This window comes from Nannospalax galili, unplaced genomic scaffold, assembly GCF_000622305.1.
Source record: "Nannospalax galili isolate Female #2095 unplaced genomic scaffold, S.galili_v1.0 scaffold183, whole genome shotgun sequence".
Taxonomy (NCBI): Eukaryota; Metazoa; Chordata; class Mammalia; order Rodentia; family Spalacidae; genus Nannospalax; species Nannospalax galili.
The window spans coordinates 1,388,879-1,413,896 of NW_008350555.1; the positions used below are offsets into that span (position 1 = coordinate 1,388,879).

At 39.5% G+C, this 25,018-nt stretch overlaps 1 protein-coding gene across 1 annotated transcript in view; it reads right to left on the minus strand.

Moving 5' to 3' along the window:
- Cdh17 (cadherin 17) overlaps nt 1-18,785 on the minus strand; it is a 63,367-nt gene extending 44,582 nt beyond the window's left edge. Inside the window, exons 1-2 of the mRNA XM_008847832.3 lie at nt 18,738-18,785; nt 14,682-14,780 (exon numbers count right to left, since the gene is read on the minus strand). Of these exons, the coding sequence (XP_008846054.2) occupies nt 14,682-14,780; nt 18,738-18,785 (147 nt within the window). The remainder of the gene's footprint in view (nt 1-14,681; nt 14,781-18,737) is intronic.
- Between the last annotated feature and the right edge of the window lie 6,233 nt (nt 18,786-25,018).

Here is a 25,018-nt window from a genome sequence, read left to right on the forward strand (position 1 = left end):
GAAAAGCTGGTTCCTCTGAGCTGCCAGTTCTCTCTTTTGATTTTATATTGGAGTGGTCAGATTGCTTTTGTCTTCAGGAGTTCCCACAGAGGCCCAAGTCAGATGAAGACCAGATGTCTCGGGCTTTCTCCTAAGGTCTGAATCCCTCAAGGAAATATTTTGGCCTCAGGAATTTGGGGGTTGGACTGGCCTGGAAGCTGGGCCCAGGAAGGATGCTGGTCTAGGGCAGCTGGTGCCTGTGCCACCCAGAGATGCAAAGGGAGATGGGGGCGGGAAGAGGCCCCAAGGACTCCTGGGAACTTCACTGAGGAATTGGATTGGTCTGGATGCAAAGGATCAGGAAGAGGAAAGGTCAGCCCTGGCATCCAGGCAAGAGTGTGGCAGGTTGTGTGGCCCAGGGAAGTAGAGGGAGGTGAGGGTGGGACCTGGCCCCAAGGGTCCCTGGGGACCCCAGAAGAACTGGGTTGGTCTGGATGCAAAAGATCAGGAAGCAGTGGTGGTTCCCCCAGTTTCTGGAGTGCCAAGACAAGGAATGAATGGGACAGGTCCCAGGTTAGGAGGAGAGATGGCCCTGGGAGATGGGAGGGTGAATAAGGCTGGGGGAGTCAAGGCTTGGAGGGCGCGATCGACTTACCCTGGAGAGGCCTGTGGGTCAAAGAGAAGCCTGTGGGTCATGCAGGCCCAGGGAAAAAAGAGAGCATAAGGTATAGTCTTAATAGTAAACATTACTGTGCAAAATTTGTCCTGAGGAAATTTCTAAATATATGCTACACAATTATAGTGTAAGAAGCATTATTCATCAGACTAACAAGGTTGAAAACTCGGCTTTCAAAAATCAGTGAAATTCTTAAAGTTATGAACTTGATAAAGCATCAAAGGACATGATGTAAAGTAATGAAACAGGGAGATGGAGTCTCCCCTAGAGGGTTCTTAGTCTCATTCATAAAAGAATTTAAGAATGGACCCGAAGAGAAGCTTTTACAATTTTATTAGAATCTTAAAGAAAAATCCTCAGAGCAGGCAAGCTGGTAATCTTGGCAGCTGCCTTGAGGAGGTGAATGGTGGGAAGAAGGAAAGAAAGCTATGGGAGCCATGCAGGCTTAGAGCCCAAATGGAGGTCAGACAGGTGGCTGACTCGCAGCCACATGGCTGGGAGAAGGAAGCTTTAGAGAAAAGGTAAAGAAGTACAAGATGCTAGCAGCATCCTAAAGCCTTTAAAAAAGCAAGTTTAGTAAGAAAGGCATGAAGAAGAAAGGGAGAAATTACACTTTCCTGAAGAAATTACACTTTCCTGTAGGAAAGCAGACAGACTTACAGAGACCTGCCTACATGACTGTGGCTGGTCCGGAAGTTCTGCGGAGATCTGCACTAGTTCCCAACAGGAAAAATTTGCTACCTCATTAACATACCAGGTATTCCACCCATCTATTTAGCATAACTTAAGGTGAACCTGCTTTCTTAGGAGTGGTTCTATCACCAGATAATTGACCAGTGAGATTGGAAAAGTGCATCCTCCAATAGATAGACTAGACATTTTATAATCTGGACTAGTTAAATTTATGGGGCTGTTTGCTACTCTAACAGTAACAAAAGAATATAAGGGTAATGCTAGGACCTGATTGTCATAGAACCACAAGTGTTCATGTCAGCAAGCCTAGGATCTGTATGGCAAGGAACACAGTCCCAGACAGAAGAGACCTCCCTTCGAGTGGTTGGTCAAGAGTGGTTCAAGAGACTCCCAAAATAGAACAGGCTATTACCAGAACTGGAAGATAAGACCCTACTGCTAAAGACAGGACATGCTTTGAACATAGGACTTGGAACGATGGAGCAGGAAATGACATGGAAGCCTTCTGCCTGTAGTTCTCATAGTTCTAAATGATACTATGCAAGTTGCTAAGGGAGAAAATTAATCAGTGGTCCAACCCAGTCCTAAAGCCTAATAACCATAATGACCAGCACAACAAACTACCTCTATTGGTGCAATCGTGGCATGGTTATCTGGGAGGTAATCAACAGCTATCTAATTGGACATAAAACCCTCTCAATGGGAGTGAATTCCTGGGTGGCACTGTAAACACAGCCAAATACACATGGCTAGAGAGGTTATAGATCCTAGCGAAAACTCTATCTCTGTCATATCTCTAGACAAATGAAATTTCGTACCATATGCTAAATATGGGTCCTTATATTTACAGACAAGTATACCATACACCTCTCATCAAAGAAGCTTCTTTTTGAAAGAGATGGAGGCTATTGCAGAATCCCACAACTGGTCAGACATAGAAAATATATGTCTGAGAGATGCCTAGTCCTAGGTGACATATCAACAGTGGAATCTCTACACCTAAGGCTCATGGAACATGGCAGAACAAGGGGTAGAGAGAAAACTAATACAACCCTCAACTCTCACCAGTGAAGCTTCCTTATACAACAGAGTGTGATGCACATAGAAGGGCAAACTGGCCAAGTTTTAAAGAAGAGACTGTAGAGTGTGTGTCCCTGGATCAATTCCTATATTAAACCTCTTCTACCTATGACTCAGGGACCATTGTGGAAGAGGGGGCAGAAAGATTGTATGAGCCAGGGCTTGTTTATGAACATAGAGAAGCAAAGGCTTTCCAACCACTGGAAGCTTGCACATGTGAACTGGTGGTAACAGTGGCATTTGAGGATGGGACCCATGCCAGCTCAGTCAGACTGGGACCCAGAGTGGAGCCAGGGAGATGGGTGATGGTCTGGGAGCTACTGGAGACTGATTACTACTGGGTGAAGGAGAGTAGGCCTTACTTACTTATGATCTCTAGATAGGCTGACTAGACTCCAGTGAGTGAATTTGCATCTGGGAACAAATGCTTGACTGGTATGACTTAACATGTTGGCAGAATACATGAGGTCTGGTGGGGGAAGGGAGGGATGGGGGAGGGGGTCTAAGTTTGATTAAGAACTGTTGTATGAAATGTACAAGAGCTCAATAAAAATTTTTTAAAAGAAATGAAAATTTAGAAAATATGTTAGAACAATTTATGAACAAATGAAGTGAACAGTGTGCCATGGGTAAAGAGGTTCATGCACATTCTTGCTTGTTGATAGTATGTTGTTTATTAATAAATCAAAATGTTCCTATTTGTGTTTTAAGATATGTCTCTGACATCAGTAGCAAAGGTGGACTAAGACCTGCTGTTCGTGCCTAATCCCATTATCCTTCCCCAAATCAGAAGTAGTGTTGGAAGCCAAAAGGCTTACAACGGCATTATGCCCAAGGGTCAAAGAGGAATTGGAGCTTCCCAAAGCCATTACCAGAGAAGTATGGGATATAGCTCAGTGGTAGAGCAAGTTTTTAGCTTCCCAAAGCCAGTACCAAGAACCATCATTATCTGACCTGTCTGGTATTTCCCTGGGATACTTATTCACAGGGATTGTCTTCATTTGACCCATGTCAGAATTCACTCACTACTAATTCTGAAAAGATCAGCAGCAGTTAGTGGGCATGGTAGCTCACATCTATAATCTTAGTACTCGGGAGGCTAAGGCAGGGGAACTATTGCAAGTGTGGGGCCAGCCTGCAATATACAGTTTGTACCAGGCCAACCAAGCACTACATAGAAAGTCTCTGTCATAAATAAATAACTGAATACATAAATAAATATCCCTCCCCAAAGGCTCAGAGCACATTGCAGAAGGAGTGGAATGTAAGAGCTGGAGGACAAGGAGGGAAGCTGTGAAACACTTTCTTCTGAACACGACATGAACTCACAGCTGTGGTAACCTACAGAAGACCTGCACAATATCAAGCCAGCTAAATTCCAGCATGGACCAGGAAGAGGCTACCAAGGCCTCATCCCTACCTGTTGAACTGTTGGCAGTTGATGGCTACTGAAGAAGGGAGAGCCACTTTTCTTTGGAGAAGGCTGCCCATGCCCCAGAGGATGACCCCCATACTCATACACATATGGGCAACACTAATTGGACTCATCGGGTAAAAAACATAATTAAAATTAAAAGAGGAGGGGCTGGAGAGATGGCTCAGTGGTTAAGAGCACTGACTGCTCTTGTAGAGAACTCAGGTTCGATTCCCAGCACCCACGTGGCGGCTACAAACCATCCTTAACTCCAGTTCCAGGGGAATCCAGAGCCCTCTTCTGATCTCTGCGGCATTGCACGACCTGGGTGCACTCACACAAATGCAGGCAATACACTCATACACATAAAATAAAAATAATAAATAAAATATTTTTTAAATTAAATTAAAAGAGGAGATGTGTTGGGAGAGTCCCAGGGAGAACTGGGGGCAAGAAGTGAAGGGTAAATATGATTAAGATACATTGTGTACAAGATATGTTGTATATACAAAGTTTTCAAAGAATACACTGAAATATTTAAAACATAATCAAATAAACAATAAAAATAATGAACAATGGCTAACACTAAACCTGAGGCAGAGATGCTAGTTGAAGCAAATAAAAAACTGACCAAAACATTTTTAAGGAAAATCTAGAGAATAAACTATCCATAGTGGACTTTGAAAACTTCTCATATATTACTAGGAGGCCTCATTCATTGGTAGGACTGATGATTCCCAGAAAAGGCCTGAGAAAGCCCTAGACCCTCACCTCTAGATGACTTTGAAGCCCTATACAAACAGGAAATTCAGGGTAAGGCAGTTGCAAACGGCCAACCGCACTATTGAAGGTGTGCCCCAAAGTGCTTAAAGTGCCTCTTGGTGAAGGTTGAGATTTACTGACTCAAGGCACCTAAGATAATCTCTGTCTAGTCATTAACTGTGCACCAAGCTGAGCAGGAACTTCAGTGACCAAATGTGACAAAGAATACTGACTTTACAGACAGCCTGTAAAAGCCACTAAGCAAGTAGTAGCAGCAATATGTTCTGGGTAAGGAAAAGGAAGGGAAGGGAGGGGAGAGGAGGGGAGGAGAAGGGAAGGAAAGTAAGGGAAAGGGGGGGAAGAGAGGGGAGGAGAGGGGAGGGGAGGGGAGGGAAGGGAAGGGAAGGGAAGGGAAGGGAAGGGGTGTGTCTATGGTTGCCATATTTGAAATTTCTAATCTTCATCAAATTACTAAGACATAGAACTAAATAAGAAAGCAAATATTGTATACTGTAAATATAAACAGTCCCTGAGGAAGCCCAGATGTTGAACTTTGAAAGATCTTAAATGATCTCTTTTAAATAGGTTCCAAACTAAAGGAAACTATCTCTAGAGGGTTATAGAAAGTATGGAAACAATGTCTTACTAAATTGAGAATAAAGACACTGAAATTTTATTAAAAATAGAAATTCTAAAGTTGGCAAGTATGTTATCTAAAATGAAAAAAAATATTATTTGAGGGATATTCAAAGAAATTTTGAACTAGCAGGGAAGGTCTGTAGGAAAGTCCTAGGAAAAAGGAAGGGTAAGAAGAGAAAAAGGGTTATTTGAAGACAGATACCAAACACTTTCTAATTTAGTAGAAAACACTCATCAACACACCCAAGCCCAATGAACTCCAATAGGATAAAACCAAAGTAATGTAATCCTGGATATGTCATAATCAAATACTTAAGAGACACAGAATCTTAAAAGCAACAAGGACTCTTACAAGTGTATGGACTCCTTACATACAAGAACGGCTCAGTAAAATTGAGGTGGGATTTCTCAGTGAGGCCAGAAGGCAGCAAAATGACATACCCAGGAGCTAGAGGAAGCCCCTTGCAGAGGAAGGGTAAGAAACCCAATGAAGCAATTCTTCAAAACAAGGGTGAAGTTAAGCTACACAATCAGACAAAACAGACTTTAAGACAAACTTGTTAGAAACAAAAAATGAGGGCCAGGTATGGTTGGCTCATGTCTGTAATCTCAGCACTTACAAAGCAAAGGCAAAATGCCTGCCATGAATTTGAAGCCAGCCTAGTCTACATAGTAAGTCCAGGACAGTCTGAGCTGTTAATGAGATCCTCTTCAGAAGGAAAGGCAAGATGCAAGGTCACTATACCAAGAACTATAACTACTATAAATATGTATGTGTCTAGTGAAAAAACTCCTAAGTGCATGAAAGACAGAGAGTTGAGGAAATATTAAGAATAATAAAACTGTCATCATTGATTGACAATTCCAAGACTTCACTTTCAGTAATGTATAGAACAAATGGAGAATCAGTAGGGAACAGAAATGAACACTATAAATCAACTTGAGGCTTACAGACACCTACAGAGTACTCCATCCAACAAGAGCAAACTCTACAGGATATGATCCAGGATAAATTTCATGCTAGGTGATAAAGTCTTAATATATTTGAAATGACTGAAGTTTGCTCTCTTACGTGATTAAATGAAATTAGAAATCAATGATGGAACAGAGTTAGGGTATTTTCAAATACCTGAAACAACATACTCTGATAACCGACAGGCTAAAGAATAAATCCAAATGGAAGTTAGAGATAAATCAGAAAATACCAAAAAAAAAAAAAAAAAAAAAGTATTTCAAGCCTTATGGGGTGCAGATAAAGCAACACTTACAATTTACTCCTGTAAGGAGTTGTAGAGATGGCACAGTGGTTAAGAGCACTGACTGCTCTTTCAGAGGACTTGGGCTCCCAGCACCCACATGATGGCTAAAAACTGTCCATAATTCCACTTCCAGGGGATTGGATACCTTCTCTGACCTCCATGGGCATTGCATGACACAGGTATACTTACACACATTCAGGCAATACACTCATACACATAAAATAAATAAAATATTTTTTAAAAAAGAATTTACACCTTAAATAAATTTATCTAAAAAGAAGATCCCAAATGGATAACCTAATTTTCCACTTTAAGAAAACAAAAATGATAAACTAGCACCACAGCAAGCAGAAAATAATGAAGATTAGAGTGGAAATTAATAAAATGAAAAGGGGGGAAATCAACAAAATCAAAAGTTAGTTCCTTGAAAAGAATCAAAATTCAATAAAGTTGACATTTTTAACTGTATTGACCAGAAATATGTAAACATGATCCAGACAACTAAAATCAGAAATGTAAGAGGAGGCATCAATCCAACCTTATGGAAATAAAAAGCATTTAAGATGATGTTGTGACTGATTGTCTTGCCATGTGGTAAACGGCCCAAGGGAAATGGGCAAGTTTCTACACACATAAAAACTACCAAAACTGCCTCAGGAATAAATGCTTTAAAATGGTAGGACTACAGCAAGAAAAGAGGTTGAATTCACAATGAAATAATTTCCACAAAAAAAGATATTCCAAGACCAGAAGACTGTTTTGCTACTTTGTACCTACCATACACCGAAGAATTAACACCAGAGCGTCACAAATTCTTCTCAAAAATTAGAAGAGTAAAAATTTACTTCCCAACTCATTAATCCAGTATAATCCTGATACCCAAACTTGAAAATGACAACCTATGGGGCCAGAGATATGGCTCAGTGGTTAAAAGCACTGACTATTCTCCCAGAGGACCAATGTTCAATTCCCAGCACCCACATGGCTGCTAGAAACCGTCCATTACTCCAGTTCCAGGGGATTCGATGCCCTCTTGTAACCTCCATGGGCACTGCACAACACAGGCACACCTATCTACATGCAAATAATACACTCATACACATAAAAAAATAAAAATAATAATAAAATATTTTTTAAAAAAGAAAAAGGAAAAGACCACTTATAAAAGCTTCAGACCAATATCTCTTCTAAATATAAGCACTAAATTTTTCAAGGACATTCTAGCAAGCTAAATCTAGTAATATAAATGATGATGATGTAAGACTTGTTCAATATATTAAAATCATTTAAATAGTATTTTCTACTGTAGACTAAAAGACAAAACCCATATACATCTCTCAACAGAAGTAGAAAATCATTTGGCAAAATTCCAGTATCCTTTCGTGATATGAACAGCCAGCACAAGAAAGACACTCAGAATAGAAAGTGGCTTCCCAGGCTGACAAAAGACTCCCAAGGAAACTGCACAGCTAACATACTGAATGGTGAAGACTTTATCTGTAACAGCAAGAATAGGACAAGGAGGCCCAATGTTGCTGCTTTTGACATTGTCCTAGACATTCTTGAAAGACAACTTAGCAGGAAAAAGAAACAAAAGGCACCCAGATTGGAACGAATAAATGCAAAACCATTTCTATTCATAGAGCAAACAATCTTATTGGGACATGATCTTATATATGGATCCTAAGGAACCTTAAAACTGATGATAGCTATTAAACAAATCCTGTAGTTTTTCAAGATAAAAGATCAATACACCATAAAATCTATTGTATTTTTATATTTTAGCAGAGTGAGCCAAAAATGTTATAACTTAAATGTTTAAAATATAAAAAAGAACAAATCAGAATAAATTCAAACAAATGTAAGGATTATAAAGTGAAAGCTAAAAATACTGTTCATGTGAACACCACTAGGTGGACTTGGTGCATTTCATAGATAGCTAGATGATGATAGATAGATGATAGATGATAGATAGATAGATAGATAGATAGATAGATAGATAGATAGATGATAGATATAGATAGATGATAGATACATAGATACATAGATAGAAACATAGATACATAGATAGATACATAGATATATAGGATGGATGATAGATAGATGATAGATATAGATAGATGATAGAGAGATGATAGATAGATAGATGATAGATAGATAGATAATAGATGAAGATAGATAGATAGATAGATAGATAGATGATAGATGATAGAGAGATGATAGATAGATAGATAGATAGATAGATAGATAGATAGATAGATAGATAGATAGATGATAGATAAAGTGTATGCATACATATGTAACAATAGTAATTAAAGAAGAGGACAATTGAGAGGGAATGGGAGAAAGACATGGGGGAAGTTGGAGGGGACTGGGGAGGATGGAAACCATGCAAAGACAATATTCATGTATGGAATTCTCAAAACAAAACTTAAAAGTTAAAAATTAAATGATCTCGGGGCTGGAGAGATGGCTCAGCGGTTAAGAGCACTGACTGCTCTTGCAGAGTACCTGGGTTCAATTCTCAGCACCCACATGGCGGCTATGAACCGTCCTTAATTCCAGTTCCAGGGGCATCCGAAGCCCTCTTCTGACCTCCGCAGCATTGCATGACACGGGTGCACTCACATACATGCAGGCAATACACTCATACACATAAAATGAAAATAATAAAAATATTTTTAAAAAAATTAAATGATCTCTAAAAACACTGTTGAAAAATTAAAGAGCAACTAAATGGAATTCAGTCGATGTTTATAGATTTGAAAACAGTGACATTAGGACATCAGTATTCCAAACACAGACATGCAGATTCAACACAACCCCTGTCAGAATTAGACCTGCTTGTAGAATTGATAGACTTGCCGTAAAACTTATATGGAAACACTAAATAGTCAAAACAATCTTGAAAAGGGAGAATAAAGTTAAAAGATTTAATATCTGATTCCAAATTTACTGTGAAGCTATAGTTCAAGATAATGTAGTGTTTGAGAGAAATCAATCAATCGAACCACTGGAGACTGAAAACAAACCTATACTTCACAGTCAATCAATTTCTATTGAGAATGCTAAGAAAGCACACTGGACAAAGAATAGTTACATTTTTTTCTTTTGTAAAATGTGTTGAAATTTATTTATTACAAACTTATAAAATCAGTTAACTAAACTATGAGCTTTTAACAGATATTTTTACTTATTCAAAAGTTAGTCTAATTATGAATCTTCTATTTATATTGAGTAGGATGAGCCAGGAGTAGCCCCAGCTTTCCTGGAACTCACTATGTAGACCAGGCTGGCCTCGAACTCACAGAGATACGCCTGCCTCTGCCTCCTGAGTGCTGGGATTAAAGGCATGTGCCACCATGCCTGGCAAGATATATTTCTTTTTAAATTAGACTTCTAAACTGAAATAAAGAAAGAAATGGCAATACTTTTCATTAATAAAGTCTTATTGCTACAGATGAACCAAGTAACTAAAACTGCAGTAAGAATTGTGAGAGCTCAGCTACTTTAGTATTTAAGATTCATTTACTTTCGTTTCAACTATTGTGGAGGAACAAAAACTACATCATTATCTTTTATACTATTGTAGGAGATTAATACTGAAACGATCAAAAGAAGTGCTTCGTAAAGACCAATAGTCAAGGGAGTTTGTCAGAGAAAAACTGGGAATAGATGAACAGCCCCTGAAAAGATGAGAAATAAATATTTTTAAATTTTTTCTTAAAATTTAAAAATTTATTGCACTCAGAGATCTAAGTGTGTAATTACCATTTTTCTAAAATAAAGAGCTGAGAAATACTAGCTAACTACTGAACAATTAAAATGCAGTAGTCCTGGGTGTCCAGGCCTTGATGCTGAACCTCTCCCATTTCTGGGCACCAAGAGGTTTTCCATTCTTCTTCTATTGCTCTTCTACAGCCCCAGTGTGCCTTCACCTGTGCCCTAATTGAACTTCTATAAATAAAACACACAGTCTGGGAAGTTAAAAAAGAAAATAGAAAGTATCGTAATAACTAAACTGATACAATCCTCAAACTAAAAATATGTAATTATGTCTCAGAATTTCAACGTAATTACGTTACTTCTTAAAGAAAGCAATGTTAATAAAAATATTTTAATAAAAAAGTAGAGGAGCTGGAGAGAAGGCTCAATGGTTAAGAGCACTGGCTGCTCTTGCAGAAGACCCCAGTTCAACTCCTAGTACTCACATGGCAGCTAACGCCTGTCTGTAATTCCAGTTCCAGGGGATCCTACGCTCTCTTCTGACCTCTATGGGCACTGCATGACTCAGTTGCACTCACATACACGCAGGCAATATACTCATACACATAAAATGAAAATAATTTTTTTTTAATTTATGGAAATTTTTGTTGTTTTCTGTTCTTGAGAGAGGGTCTCCCTATAGCCTCAGCTGGCCTGGTTCACTATGTAGACCACCTTCATCTCACAGAGATCAGCCTGCCTCTGCCTCCCAAGTGCTAGGATTAAAAGCATGTGCCACCAGGCCTGTCAATTTGATGGAATTTTAAATATTAGTCCCTAACACTTCATTTCTGAACAGTTCGCTGGGGCCTACATTTTGATGGACTTTTTACCCAATGCCCAACCTCAAAGTCAACTATGTCACATGGTAAAATTATTAGTATAATTTATATAATATGCTGATATTGAAGTGCTTTTGAGTAATATTTTTATTTTTAAATAACAAAGTTATAAGGTTTCATTATGACATTTTCAAACATACTTTGTTTTTATTGATTCACTTCCCCTTTGTGCCCTCCCTTAGTCCCTTCCACCCCAAGCAGCCTTGTTTCTGTTTTCATATCTCATGTGTTCTATTACCCTCCACTTTCCTCAAACCTCTTCTCTCCATATCCCCTTTCTCATTTCATGACTTCTGTCCACATTCACACCCACATAGATACATAAATGTTGAAATCTAGGATCCACATATGAGAGACAACATGCAGTATTTGTTTCTCTGAGTCTTGGTTGCCTTGGTTTGTATAATAATTTCCAGATCTATCCATTTTCCTGAATTTTTCAGAATTTTAATTTTTATGACTGAATAAAATTCCATTACATACATGGGCCACATTTTCATTATCCACTCGTCTGTTGATGGACATCTAGGCTGGTTTCATTTCCTTGCTGTTGTGAATAGAACAGCAAATAAAAGTTGATGTGCAACTTTCTCTGTAGGATGTGGCCGTGGGAGTATGCCCAGCAGTTGTGCTGGTTCATATAGTAGTTCTATTGACAAAGAATAATTTTTGCAAAAAAATGGTGCTGGAGCAGCTGGATATCCAAATGCTAATGGAAGAAGTTGGACCTCTACCTCATACCATGCACAAAAGATAACTCAAAATGCATCAAAACCCTAAATGTAAGAACCAAAGCCATTGAACACTGAGAAAAATGTACAGACATAAACCTCCTTGCCCTGAATAAGGGAATGATTTCTGAGGTATGATATTAAAAGCATGAACAGAAGAAAAATAAATTATATTTTATCAAAATCAAAAGTGTTTAAGTTATAAAGGACACTACCACAAAAGTGAAATCAGAAACTGTGGAATGTGAGAAAATACTTGTAAGTCATACAGCTGGGGGAGGATTCATAAGCAGAAACATAAGAAACTCTCACAATGATAAAAAGACCATTCTATTAAATAATAGACAAAGTATTTGAGCAGACATTTCACCAGAGAAGACAGAGTCAAGAAACCATGAAAACATACTCAGGCATCACTGGGGGAAGCAAACCAAAACTACAAAGAAATCCTACTTCACAAACACTTGGAGAGCTATAATTAAAAAAAGAAAGATAGTAGCAAGTGCTAAAGAGGTGGAAAGGCAGTGCTAATAGAATATAGAATGATGCACTTGTCTGTGGGAAGTTTTGTAGTTCATCAAAAAATTAAACATAAAACTGTGAGCCTGAAGTTCGGTATGTTTCCCAAGAGAATAGAAAACATATTCTTACAAAAAAATATGTACATGAATGTCTGTATCAACTTTATTCCTTTCGGTTCTAAGTGAAAACAACCCCAGTGTTCATCAGTTGATACAAGGATATTCAAAATGTGGTATATTCATGCAATGGAATATTATTTAGCCATTCAAAGGAATGAAGTTCAGATACAAGCAATAACTTGAATAAACGTTGAAAACCATATGGTATTTATAAAAGAAGCCATGCATGAAGGGTCACATGAAGTATGATTCCATTTACATGAAAGGTCCAGAAGAGGAGAATCTGTAAAGACTGAGAGTTGATTTGTGGTTTTCAGGATCTGAGGGAAGGGAGGACCACAGAGGAACTGCTAATGAGCACAGTTTCTTCTGGCACTGGTGAAAATGTTCTGATATTAGTGTAATATTGGCACATCTTTGTGACATACTGAAAACCACTAAATTGTACATTTTATCTATTTTTAATTTTATTTTAGTTTATGTGTGTGTGTGATGCAGGAATAGGTACAGTCCACTGTGTGTGTATGTGTGTGTGTGTGTGTGTGTATGTGAGTGAGAGAGAGAGAGAGACAGAGACAGAGACAGAGACAGAGACAGAGACAGAGAGAGAGAGAGAGAAACAACTTTGTGGAGTTCGTTCTCTCCTTCCACATTTACATGTGTTCCTGGGATCAACTCAGGTCATCAGGCTTGCACAGCAAGCACTTTAACCGCTGAGTCATCTAGCCAGCCCTGAATTGTACATTTTTTAGGGCTGAATTTTTATTGCATATCAGATATACTTTATTTTTAAAAAGAAAAAGAAAAAACACCTGCCATAGATTTCTATCATTCTGCTTCGTGATCTATAAGTCCCTAAGAAAAAAGCAGGTAGTTATCAGCTGAAATGCCTCAATCAATGAAAGAATTCCTTAACCATTTGGTTTGCTTTGAGTTTTAAGAATTATTAGCTGTATAACTGTATTAACTCAACTGTGAACCTAGAAACTTGCACCCACTTGTGAAAGAGATGTACTCTTGCTCTGGAGTATATTACTGAATATGTTAAATCTGTAGTGAAATTCTTCCTCTAATCATGTAGTTATTAAAAAAAATTTTAAATGATAAAAAAATAATGATAATAATTAGTAGATGTGAAAAACATTACCATTGAAATCTACCTGATGGACTTTATATCCATGCTCAGATGCCAAGGAGCTCAGAAAGCAACCAACTGTCACTAGTAGTAATTAGATATATAGAGCTTAGAAACGCATGTGCAAACATCTTGATGTCAACTGCATAGAAAATGAATTTTTCTGTATAAAACTGTGTATTTTAATAATGAAATGGAGATATTTTTTATAGGTTAAAACCTCATTTAATTTTATGTCTTATAATGTTAATACTGAGTAAAATATTGTATAACTGTAACAATTCACTGTAAACCTAAAACTTTATAGGTTGTAATGAAATGCTTCTTCTAAGTAAAAAAAAAAAAAAAAAGAATTAGTAGGCCGAGTGTGGTGACACATGCCTTTAGTCCCAGTACTAGGGAGACAGAGGGGTAGGTGGATCTCTGTGACTTGAAGGCCAGCCTGGTCTACATAGTGAGTTCCAGGCTAGCTGGGGCTACAAGGCGACCCTGTCTCAAGAAAAAAAAAAAAAAGAATTAGTAGGCCGAGGGTGGTGACACATGCCTTTAGTCCCAGTACTAGGGAGACAGAGGGGTAGGTGGATCTCTGTGACTTGAAGGCCAGCCTGGTCTACATAGTGAGTTCCAGGCTAGCTGGGGCTACAAGGAGACCCTGTCTCAAGAAAAGACCAAAAAATAAATAATGAGTAATTAGTAATTAGTAGAAGGGTCAGCCTCGTGAGCAAAGAGTTTTCTGTGTGCTCGTCTAGCTCCAGGTGCTGCGAGGGGCCTCTGTGCAGCTCTTCCCCTCACTGTGACAAAGAGCTCAAAGCACATGTAACTAAGGTAGGGTTTGCTACATCATCTCTACATGTAAAGATGGAGAGAGCACTGCATGTTTGTTTAGAACGCAGAGCTCCAGTCTCAGCTGTGCCATTAATTTATTTAAGCCTCAGTTTCTCTGTGCAACTCAGTTTCTGAAATCATTCTGAACGGTAAGAACTGCCAGCCTCCCTGCCACACAGTAGAGAAGGGAGCAAAGGTCCACCGAGAGCATGAGAAGGACAGAGATCAGGGAGCCTTTACCTGGAATATTATTTGACTTGGTTCTTGGCCTTCAAAAATGGAGAATGTCATGGGCTTCAAGGGGCCACTGAATTTCCCTTCTTGTCCGTATCCACCTGCCTGTTAACAAAGAAAGCCAAAGTGAGCATTTACTGGGAATGTATTTATGCCGCTTGCTGATTTCTTTAAGGCTTCCCAAAGCAACACATGAAGCACAGAATTCCATCACAGATGAAAACATGAATGTGATCAAAACAGAAAGGGGTCTAGGATTTGTTCAGCGACTCTCCCATCCTGTCAAAGTCATCTGCTATGAGCTCTGCTTTGCTCACTTACCATGAGCTATCACCCTATGAGAAGAATCTTGCCACCCCCACGCTGTAAATGAGGCTTCAAGAGTGAAGCCCAGAGTGAAACATGAGAATGGTGGGCAGGGACAGGAGACACTCCTACCCGACTGAACCAAAGCTCAGGGTCTCCCAGCAGCCCCTCTGCCTTCTAAATCCTACATGGTTTATTTTACACTAGCACCAGCCTTTTAAAACACCTCCCTCCATTATCTAATATTTTACGATAACATTCATGGCATATTCCCAGAACTCTGCAGTCTATAGTCACTTCAAAGGCTATAGAACTTACAAGGGGGAAAAAGAATGTGTAGATATGTTTAGCACAATGCTTACTTAGCACATAGTTATTTGGTAAATTCTAATCACACTTCAACCCGAATTGAAACTGCAACTTTAAGAAAACCTTACTACTTTAACATTTGACCAGCATTTTATATTAATTAAAATAACAAAAGCATAAAGTATTTTTACTTCAAGCACTAGCTGCAAAATGATTCTAAAGTCCAAAGACCTTAAAAGTCCAAGCAGCCTCCACAGTCACTCAAGCCCAGGCTGGGATGATAAGAATTCACAATGACTTAGTATTCATAGGACCCTGTCCTAAGAACATTTAATCCTGGTAATAGCCCTCCTAGGGAAGAATGTTACAGTTAGCTCTCTTCAGTCTAAGATGAACAAAAGTAATTTGTCCACATATTAACTAGAAGCAGAATTTGAACCTGAAGCTCTAGAGCCAGTCTTCTCAGCCCTTGGGCATTATTACCCACCTGTGAAAGGAAAGCCAGCTGAAATAGAGATGTAGGTAAGGGCATGGCTCCCACCATTCCAGACCTGGGAACTGGGGGCGTTCAGCAGCAACAGCTGCCATCACCACTGACCCTCACTAAAATGGCACCCCTGAAGGGAAATGGGGGGCAGAGTGGAGCTGGTGTAGAGATATCCAGCCTTATGCCCAGGACCAGAATTTAATGTCATGTGCAGGATGCTGGTTTCCCCTTCTTCCTCCTAGGTAATCTTTGGGGCTCCAGTTTGTAGTGGGAATAAAGTGGATTAGGGTAGAGTCAGAAGCATGCGAGACAAGTAAAATCAAACTGGAAGAACTAAGTGGCATGGAGATAATTTGTTTCCTACTGGGAACAGCCCAAACAATCAGTACGTGAGTGGCAGGGAAAGGGTCCTAAACTGTATCTCAGTTGCTGACTCTTGACTGAGTTGATACTGATGGTCTGATAAACACAGTAGCAGGCAGAAACACATAGGGCTTTGAAATTTGGTCTTCTCTCCCCTCAGAGTTGAGGCAGTTCTTCAGCTGAGCTGTACCCTGGCCATGACTGACCCCTATCCTTTGCTGCCTCCCACCACAGAGACAGGGAAATCAAGGAATCTCTCCCAGGCTCTCTTGCAGCTACAATGTGACTGAGTCACACACACACTTCTTGATCATGGCATGAGTGGAGAAGGTGGAAAGGGAGATGAAAAATATGCCCCCATTTATTTAAGTAGCTCCAAAGTCCAATTCCAAACTAAAATCACTTTTAGCTTCCACAATAATTTTAGAAACTTCTAGCTGTCCCCTCCTTCCTAAGTTTGTCTCCTTTGGGAGCTCTTCCTTCCTTTTTTTTCACATCTTCTCCACCTCAATTACCTCCTCTCGAAAGTACAGCATACACTGGATACAGGTGTCCAGTGCCACCATGGTGAGTCTAAGATAGGGGCTGTGTTTTCTGTAAAGCTCCCTTTCTTGCCTCTGCACCCACCAGTAAGTGATAATCCTTGCAATTACTCACAACACAGCGGAAACTCATTAGTCAGCAAACCTCAAGCAAGGCTGTGTGTTCCCTATTCTGACAAGCTAGCTTTCTACAGGAAAGGAGAGCCAGGTCTCAGTTCCAGGGTTCAAAGTTGTGTCCTTGTATCAGGGCAACAAATCTTTCCCGCCCATTAATATGGCTATTGGGGCTATAAAGATTTCAAAATGAATGTGTACAATGTGAGTCACCAAGCCACACCACCAGAGCTGTGATGGATAGCTTGGTGGAAACGGACAAAAGGACAGTTTTCATCTAGAGAAAGGCAGACTGCCTTCTCAGACAAGAGGCAAATGAGCCTAGCATTAGCAACGCACTCTAAACAAATGTTCACTCTCTTCAGTCTCAATGTGGTTCCTTAATATAACTTCACAAGCATGTGCTCTATTTCTACCCTGTGTTCCGGCTCTGTGCTAAGGTACTGAGGCTGCAAAGATTTCTAAAATGCAATCTCTTCTTCATGGAGGTCAGGGTCCATATGGATATAGGCACTGGACATTTAAAACATCATCATGGCAGTAATAACTATTATCTATTCAGTGCTTAGATCATTAATTGAAAGCTCATTAATCAAAAGCTCATTTGATAGCAACAATATCCTACAAGTCAAATATAAGTTACTAGATCCATTTCAAAGAAAATGGAGGTTTTAAAGCTTATAGTGACTCTCTTTCCTATCACAGATAAGCAGCAGCCACAAATTTGAAGATGGATCTGACTTGGTTACCTTTCTGATAATTTGAAAAGGACATTCAAGAAGACAGGGAGAACAGGGTCAAAGAGGGATGTTTACTGTGGCCTTCATACAGCCCCCAGGCTGAGAGAATGCTCACAGGGACTAAATCACAGGCACCAGCCCACCCCAGAGTGGGGCTCTGAGAGGTTCCCATGTTCTAGTTCTATTTCAAACTGTAAAATTTGGAGACTATCGGGGGTGTGCATGATCAAAGCATATTATACATGTGCATTAAAATGTCATAATGAACCTCATCATGCAAAGCATATATTAACAAAACATTTAAAAATTTTAACTGTACAGGTCCTAGGAAGCTTTTGAGAACTTAAAATCTTGTGTATTATTCTTGGGTACGAGAAAAAAAAGCAAGCAAGATTCGATAATGATCTAAAACCTTCTTTTTCAGGAAAAAAGCAAGCAAAGCACACCCCTGAAATCCTGTTTCATAATACAACAAAATTTGGGGCGGGCTTCTGAAGCTCAGGAGCCTTGTGGGTAAAACTGGGATGATACCCCACTATCTGTCTAAGGTCAGTGACTGGGGTCCAGGTCCTTTGAAGTTCTATGCTCAAAACTTGGCAGACCATAGCATTAACTCAAGTGACACTTAACCAGGAACCTACTTCCAAATGATTTGTGAAAATAAAAATACAGAGCATAGGAATGTTGAAAACAGAAAGAATATTTTCTTGATGTGCTTTAGTGGGTAGTTTTCATGATTTTTTTAAAGTTAAGATTAAGTGATATAAACTACTGCATGTATCATTGCAGTTTCTTTCTACAGTTCCTAAGCTATCAATGAAGGACAGATTTGGTCATGGGACTAGGGGGTGTAGCTCAGTGATAGAGCATTTGCCTACTGTATGCAAGGCTCTAGGTTTGATCCTAGTACCATAAAAAAGCTAACTGAAAACATAAAGCGAAACCTTGCCCTTCACATAGTTTGCTGGCTTCTAAGAGCTAAGGATAAAGGACCCCCTCAAGTTGATGGGCAGACATGGGACTTGTAATTGTTTCATTAGAAATATCACATGAGAACATATTGTGTCTGCTCTATACAATTTAATTTTGATGGGCCATCTTTTTTTAAGTGATGGTAACCATTCTTTCCCTGGTATGGAGTGGAAGAGTGTTGGCACATATCCTATGAAAGAGGTAGACACACATACCCCTCTGCTCTTACCAAACAAATCATGAGAAGACACAGGGAGCTAAGCAGGGCTAAGGCCATCTTGCTATCTTCACCTGGGCTCCTGTGAATAAGCCAGAGATAAAAGGGGATTAGTTACCAGTCTGTCAAAAACACATCTTTTCCAAAAGTTTGGATCTTTTGGATCCTATCCAGTCACAATTTTAGTATAAAATAGAATCCCCAAAGACCAGCTGTCCTCTGTGGAACAGCCAATCTCCTAGAAGCTTCTTAATTTCTATCCATAGCAATGCACCTGTTGGCATCCCCAAATAACCTCTGTGATTTCATCGCTATAACAGTCTGACTTCATCTGAGAGGCTTAAATCACAGGCAATACGTATTCCTTTCACTCTTGTTCTGTGTTTTGTTTCATAATTTGCTTTTTTTACATGGGTGAGGAAGATATGCTGTGGCAAATGCCAGGATAACTGGGTCAAAATAATTGTGGTGCTAGTTCAAAGCTGCAAATAACACGAGATTCCTCAAGTACAGACAAGCCAAGAATGTCTACAGCTCTTCAATCAAAGACCTCATCAGCTGCCTCTTTGGTCTTCTAAATATTATTATAGCCTGTGCTATGTGCCTAAGGGGAAAATGGACTGATTATTCCAAGAGACAAGCTAAGCATCCAAACTGGCCCAAACTATCCTTAGCTCACACTATTTCCCATCCCTTCTTGAGGCTTCACATTTCACAGAAATTTTAGCTTTCACCCTGACACATGTCATGACTGATTCCAAGATGTGAGTAAAATTGCTTGGCCCTTAATGCATCATTGCTGCCTATTAAAATACCATGCTGTTAAAATCAAAACAAATAAATTTTAAAAGAACAAACAAGGAATCAAAATATGTATTCATTTCACTAAAATCCCAAAGCAATTTATTATTATATTTAGGGATTATGGATTATCCTGATTTAATTCATCTTTTCATTTGTTTAAATTTTTCCACATTGACTATAATTCACTAATATCAATAGCATAGAAAAATGATTATTAAAATTTAAACATTCTAAAACATTTAAATGTCTTACATGTAGATCATTGAACTTTAAAGATATTTAAACTTTAAGAAGATGAAAATGCTATCCCATTTTAACCTCACAAATGCCCTGGAAGACAGAGAAACAAAGAGCTTCACTCTGGTTCTCCTGGGGGAAAGGCCCTGAAGAACAGCATCACAGGGCAGTGCAGAGGGTGACACAGAGCCTGGCAGTGGGGGCTGCAGCCCAGCTTTGCTTCAGTCGTGAAAAAACAATTTCAATGCTCTGTACCTCGGTTTTCTTAGATGGAAAATCCTAGCAGCTGCCTAATGATAAATGTGGAAGGAGGGACACTAAAGAGTTATTGTTTTGATTTTATAGATGAGGAAATGCAGGTTCAAAGTCAAGCAGCCTGCTTAAAGCCATCCAGCTAAGAAGTAACATTCTCATATGTCCCATAAGATGTGTTTACTCCAAACTCCTAAATCTCTTTCAGTTATTTCTCCTATGTCCTGTGCATTATGTCGGTCATGTGGATACACACACACACACACACACACACACACACACACATATGGTTCACATATGCCATACAAATTAAAAAGCTTACTCCAAAGTTCCGCAGTTATTTAAGGAAAATCTAGGATTAAAATACTTCCAGACTTTAGATTCATGAATTCCTTGAATAATGTTTAAAATTTAGCTTTTATGATGGAACAAATTGGATGGACTATCCAAATAACATTTTAGATTAAAATAATTAAATATAAACAAAACAATTTTTACCCGTATAGGCTACTTATTTGGTTTGGAAAAACATAGAAACAAGCTATAAGCAAGCTCAGATTCTAGAATATTACAAGATGAAATATAGCCAACCCCTTGTATCTACAAATTCAACCAGCCACAAATCAGAAATATTGGATGTGGGCAGAGGCAGGTGTCGATGCTGAACATACAGGAACTTTTTCCTTATCATCCTCTAATGTAACAACTAGGCATTGAGGCTGGTGCCATAGATCAGTAGGAGAGTGCTTAGCATGCCCAAGGTCAATCCCCAGTACTGCAAAAAAGAATAAACTTAACTGCTTTTAATGGATGCAACTGGAAATCATTATGTTAAGCTAAATAAACCAGATTCAGGAAGACAAATACTACATGTTTTCTCTTAAATGCAGAACCTGGATTTAAAATTAACATATGTGTGCATTTATATACATATGTTTGCAGATCATGAGACTAATAAGGGGATTGTGAGAGGGACGGAAGAGGTCTTAAAGGATGTGGGAAACAGAGTGGGTGGTGGAATGCATGTGACAGGAGAGCAGGAAGATGAACTAGGGAAGGGGAGCCAGATGGAGCATTGCTTTGTGTGCTAACCTAAAAAATTAGTTTAAATTTTAAAGTAAAAACTCAAAAATATAATTATGCATTTGGGCAATCTAAAGCTGACTTAGAGTGAACAGGAAGGGGTGGCCAGTTCCATGTAATACCACATCCTTTCACATAAAGGCTTTGAGCAGACATGCATTTGGCAACTGTAGAGGTCTGAGACATCAAAGCAGTTCTCGTGGGTACTAAGCAATGACTGCGCATATAGATGAATACACTGGCATTCTTAAGCCTAACCAGCTTTTTTAACATTAGTGAAATTCATATGGCCATCTATCAAACTACATTTTCTTAACAGAAGTAAAAAGACAGACAGTAGTGAGGCCCTGGGATCCTTCTGAAACTCCTCAGCCTTCAGGGTCTCCACAGGCTGTTCCAGCTATCCTGCTTAGTTGCCACTCCCTCCCCATCCTCAGCACCACCCTCCAGTGCACTTTGCTCCCTGGATCTGTGTCCTGCACTTGCTGTCCTCCCCACCTGGCACAGGCCTGGGCACAGACCATGGACAGAGGGTATTTGCCTAACAAAATCTGACTGAGCGCTCCTTCTTCATCTCCACTTCTGTTTCTCATACATCATCAGGGTCCAAGTTAGTCATTTAATTATATAACATTGAATTAAACCTCTTATAGGTGCCAGATGCTGAGAACTAACCACCAAATCATGGAACACAAGGTCTTCTTTTGCAGAGCTGGGACCCAACTCCTACTTCCTTACGAAATCTCCCTGTCAGAGGCCTCTCCCTTTTGAACACCCTCCCTCTGTTTTATTATTATTATTATTATTTATTATTATTATTATTTATTTTACCTATTGGTGTTAACTGCCTCTACAATAAATTAAAATCCAGCAAAGCCTTATTTCTTTAACTTCCCAGAATGCTTCACATCTATTAAGTCCTCAACAGATGTTTGTTAAATTAAAAAGCATTCATCATTGTCTAACATGGAAAGCTTATTAATTTGTCCTCATCTATAAGCTTTCAAGATAAATATTACTATTACAAAAATAACTCTCCATAGTTGAGGAAAACTAATTTGAGATTTAAGGCTTGATTTTGATACATAGTGTAGTAATACATTTTCATTGTTGCTAAAAGGGTTATTTCTCTGTAAAATGCATTTGCATTAAGGTTCTTTGTTCCAGTAAGTAGTTGAGAAGGGGTTGAAATATATTCTCTCTCATTGAACTACTTTTTAAGAATCTTTAATCTTGCAAGTTGAATGATAGAAAAGCAAGCCTAAATAGAATGAACCCCACCCCCCACCCAGGGTTTTTTATTTGGTTTGGTTTTGGTTTTAGTTTGGTTTTCTTGTTTTGGTGTTTTGGTTTTCTGGCCTGGATCTTACAGAGATCAGCCTGCCTCTGCGTCCTGAGTGTTGGCATTAAAGGTGTGTGCCACCATGCCCAACAGTGAATGTCTTCTTTTTGTCAGGTGTTCAGTTTAATAAGAATGCACCTATTCTTTATTTGTTCATTTACATGTACTCTTACCATGTGCAGGAGCATTTCCACCAGGAAATACAAGTAATGGCTTTCTACTATAAAGGGTGTGGTGATTCATTTAAGAACACATCAATTCACCACACCGTACAGCTGTTAAAGGCAGGGACTCTGTGACAGACTGGTTTGGGGCCAGGCTTTTTGCTCTCTCCTGGACCTGTTTACTCATCGCAAAGCAAGGACAATGAGAATATCACCTTTGAGAGTCATGAGACTCAAGGAGCTCATATTTGGAACAGGGTTTGTCCTGCAACTAAGCTTCCTCAGGCAGAACTTTAACCACTACCTTCCCAGACATCTCCTTTCACAGCCCACTTCCGTATAGCCCCACTCTTCGAGCAATGTCCTCCACAGCAGCCTCCTCACAGCGAAACAACAAATGATTCAGAGTAAATTCCACCAATGCTGGAGAACTTTGTTCTCTCGAACAAATCTAGCTTTTACTTCCTCTTCACAGGAACATAATTCACTAGTGGATAAGATACGCTGTGTCATGAGAACACTGATGGAAATCACTGTTTATACCTTAAGTTGTCTAAAGCCACCCAGATGCCTACATCACAGAACAACTCACAGATACTACCTGGAAAGGGCTTGAGTAGATTTTTAAGTAAGTCCGGGGCACTATCTCTAAAATGCCAGGAAGAGGTGACCCAACCATCTGCTTGGAATTTTTGCTATTCGTCAGGGTCTCCCTCAACTACAAGGACTGATTAGACAGTTCCTATGGTGACTATCTGTCTGAGAGACCAAGCCTACCTTTAGTGATAAAGATCAAAGGCTTTGGGCTCTTGTTGAGTTTTGAAAAGAAGACCTTGGTCACCTCACCTAACAGCAGGCAGTTTATCAGGGCCTCAACCTCAGGTGTAGAACTCTCTAGGAGAGGTGCCTTCACTGAATCCACCACAACCCAGAAGTTATACACAGCCCAACACATCCCCAAACTGTGCCCAAGATCACAATACAAAGGCAGTTAGTATTTACTGGAAACAGGCCACACAGTGCTGAGACTTTCATATGAATTATCTCACTGATTTCCCAGATGAACCCTATGAAGCAGATACCACATACATCTGAAAGATGAAAAAATCAAAAGGCCTTTGCCTTTTTGTTAAAGAAAAGACTTGGTTGAGGTCACACTGGCAGGCTCACTTCCACAACTGTCTTCTTAATCACACCTCCTACCCCTGAAGCATCACCTCTTCTACTACCCCTTTCGTCAATTAAGAAAAGATTTTGCAGGGCTGGTGAGATGGGTCAGCGGTTAAGAGCACTGACTGCTCTTGCAGAGGACCTGGGTTCAATTCCCAGCACCCACATGGAGGCTACAAACCGTCCTTAACTCCAGTTCCAGGGGAATCTGAAACCCTCTTCTGACCTCCGCCGCATTGCACAACACAGATGCACTTACTTACATGCAGGCAATACACTCATACACGTAAAATAAAAATAATAAATAAAATATTTTTTAAAAAGAAAAGATTTTGCTTTTACTTCATGGCTGTTCTTCCTCTCCATGCACTAACATGACTTGCCCCACCCCAATACACACACCTCCAACTGAGCCAGCCCAAGAGGTTTCATTCCTACACAGAATATATCCGTATGTTACTTTCTCCTTCATTTCCCCTTTGAGCAACAGCCAAGGAGTCTCTCAATTTTATTTATTTATTTAGTTTTGGAACACATGGGTGCTTTATTATTTTGGGAGCGGGAGTTTATTTCAGCTTTTCAGTACGGTCTCTCATTAAGGGCAGTCTCCCAATTTTAAATAAAGCCCAATGTTACGGGCTAAGCAATGTCTCTCCCTCCCAAGTTCATATGTCAGAGTGCCAGGTCCCAACTTCCTCAGTGTGTGACCTTATTTTTGGAGTCTTCACAGAAAGGGAAATTAAAGTGAGGTCATCAAGTTTGGCCCTAGTCCAAAATGGCTGTCATCTTTATAAAAGGAAAATTGGGATATATATTCATAGACACAGAAAGAATACCACTTGAACATGAAGACAGCCACCTACAAGCCAAGGAAAAAGACCTGGAACAGAACCTTTTATCACAGCCCTCAGAAGGAACCCTGCAGACACTTTGATCTTAGACATGCTCTAGAACCACAAGATGATAAATTCCTGTTTAAGTTACCCATTCCCTTCTTTGGCTGAGTGAGATACTGCCATGGCAGGGCAGGGCGGCCTCAAGGGGGGGCTTACTATGCTATTACACATACTGCCATGGCATTCCAGAGGTGCCACTAGACACATGAGCAATCATCCCACTGGGCTCCAATGCTCCCAAGATGCTTTAAGACACTTCTAGACATTTTTTGTCATTTTTCCACTTATCTGAGGAATGACAGAGAATTTCCAAACCCATTTAAACTCAACATGCACTGATTTTTT